The sequence below is a fragment of the Penaeus monodon genome, chromosome 14 (genome assembly GCF_015228065.2).
Source record: "Penaeus monodon isolate SGIC_2016 chromosome 14, NSTDA_Pmon_1, whole genome shotgun sequence".
Lineage (NCBI taxonomy): Eukaryota > Metazoa > Arthropoda > Malacostraca > Decapoda > Penaeidae > Penaeus > Penaeus monodon.
In genome coordinates, this window is record NC_051399.1 from 42,793,781 (window position 1) to 42,796,280 (window position 2,500).

Sequence of the window (2,500 nt, forward strand, 5' to 3'; positions counted from 1 at the left end):
CCATGAGCATGAACCTATGGACGAACTGGAAGAGATTGTGAGAGAGCTGCAACCAACTACTCTCATTGGTAAGATCAGTGGCCTTTTTCTGTGTGTGTGTGATGTTGTCTTGTGTATCTAGTTCCTTTCTCATATTATTTGTTTTTATTGGTTTTGTGTGTGTGTGTGTGTGTGTGTGTGTGTGTGTGTGTGTGTGTGTGTGTGTGTGTGTGTGTGTGTGTGTGTGTGTGTGTGTTGTATGTATGTATGTATGTATGTATGTATGTGTGTGTGTGTGTGTGTGTGTGTGTGTGTGTGTGTGTGTGTGTGTGTGTGTTTATTTATTAATTTATTTACTTTGTAGATATATGGCATTAGAAACATTTAAATCAATTTAATATCAGAATAAAAAAAAAAAAAACATATTATATCACCAGATTTATTTGAATTCAGTTGAATTAATTAATTAAACATTGTCAAGGTGTGTACGTATTTATATTCTGATTGTCTACTTTCAAGGTGCTGCTGCCATTGGAGGAGTGTTCACCCCACAGCTTCTTCAGGATATGGCTTCCTTCAATGAGCGACCAGTTATCTTTGCTCTTAGTAACCCAACCAGCAAGGTATAGTTTGAATTTTCAAAAGAGAAAGTTTGTTTTGTGTAAAAAAATTTTATTGTAAAGGGCTTAGAAGGTAGATTTTACAACTTATTTTTCCACACAAACTCCTGTGTTGCTATTTTCACACTTGTCTCACACATCAATTTTGCTAATTGCAGGCTGAATGCACTGCAGAGGACTGTTACCAATATACTGAAGGTCGAGGTGTATTTGCATCAGGCTCTCCCTTCGACCCCGTGACTTATGAAGGCAGGACTTTCCACCCAGGCCAAGGCAACAATGCATACATCTTCCCTGGTGTTGCTCTGGGTGTAATCTGCACTGGAATTCACCACATTGATGATGGAATTTTCCTCATGGCAGCAAAGGTTTGTGGTCTCAATTTTAATTTTTTTATGAGGAGTAGTTGAAGTTGGTAGGCATGGCACACTGCCCGATGCGTTTCATGTGTTTATTAATTTTTATTTTTATTTTGTTAATAGTGTGATGGTTTATGATGTAGATAATCATGTTTGTTTGCATTGCATTTGTCTAAATGGTGTTCAGCATTTAGACAAAGTCCAGATGTCTAAATGAAATAGAAATGAAGGTTTGTTTTTCATATCCTCATGTTAGTTTTTCTGTATTTGCAACAGAATCTTTAAAATGATTGTTTTCAACATGAAATGAATCAAAAAGTAACATCATATTTAAATTTGTATCATTTAAATTTGAATTCAGCATATGTGGCAAATAAGGGGCATACATTCATAATATACCCTGGGTTTGCTCTCAGCAGCAATATATGAGTGGGTGTAAGTATGGACTTCTGGGTTACCAGGGCAGTGTGTGAAAGTAGGGATTTACATTACTGAATATTTAGCATTATGATGTGAAACATTGTTAATGAACAAAGATGAATGTACTGTATGCTAGAACAAATTTGCAGCATACAGGGACTTCTTGTGAATTAATGACTTTATGAAGAATATACCTAATTCCCTGCTTAATGTTACAGGCTCTGGCTGATATGGTAACTGAAGAGAATCTTGAGCAGGGCCGCTTGTATCCTCCTCTTACAGACATTCAATCTTGTTCATTGAAGATTGCTACCTACATTGCTGAACATGCATACAAGACAGGTATGTTGGGATTCTTTTGCAAAAGATATTTGGAAAATGGCCAGAGTTAGCTCAAAATTCTGGTAGAATTATAGATTCAGTGTTTCTATAAATGGCTAGATTTCTCCAAATCATGTATATAGTCCATAGATTGTATTCTTGTACGAATTCAGAATTGCAAATAAGGGCAGAAATATCTTTATTTTAGTTCAATTGTCCATAAACATCAAAGATTATTTTCTCAGGGTAAGCAGATTTCCTTATGTTGGTGATGGTGTTTTTATCAATAATTTGTTTTCATTTACATAAAAATTTCGTTTTTGAAAGATGATTAATACAGTTTTGAAGTATTTACTACATCTACACATAAAGCTTTGAATATGTATGTGCTTAGCTTCCAGGTGTCCCTGTGAACATATTGTGAATTCAACAAGATATTGCTTTGGACTGACAATGACTGCTGTTTTACATCCAATTTGAATGTTGTCAACATAACTCCATCAGTTTTTCTACACTTTTATGTTTTTTAATTATTATCACAAGTTTTTAAAGTCCTGCTTTCATCATAGCATGTATTTGACATGCATATACAGTCTTGTAATGTAAAGTACCATTTTACTTCCAACCACATCCAGCACCTGCTTTCAAGCACCGCCAATATTTAGGTTCAAAAGCAAGTGAAATGTGGGTCATCAACTCAGTTATTTGTTTATGGTTTGGTTTATTTTGGTGGCCTTCATGGCTTCATAGAAAACAATATTAGTGAGATACAAGATTGAACATTTCCTTTGACATGAAACT

General features: G+C 35.0%; 1 protein-coding gene across 13 annotated transcripts in view; it reads left to right on the forward strand.

The window, feature by feature from the left end:
- LOC119581157 (NADP-dependent malic enzyme-like) overlaps positions 1 to 2,500 on the forward strand; it is a 59,581-nt gene that overhangs the window by 52,503 nt on the left and 4,578 nt on the right. For all 13 annotated transcript variants that reach the window (XM_037929524.1, XM_037929523.1, XM_037929536.1 and 10 more), the window contains exons 8-11: positions 1 to 68; positions 499 to 602; positions 758 to 967; positions 1,597 to 1,720. The exon at positions 1 to 68 is cut by the window's left edge and continues 158 nt beyond it. In XM_037929524.1, coding sequence (XP_037785452.1) covers positions 1 to 68; positions 499 to 602; positions 758 to 967; positions 1,597 to 1,720 — 506 coding nt within the window. The remainder of the gene's footprint in view (positions 69 to 498; positions 603 to 757; positions 968 to 1,596; positions 1,721 to 2,500) is intronic.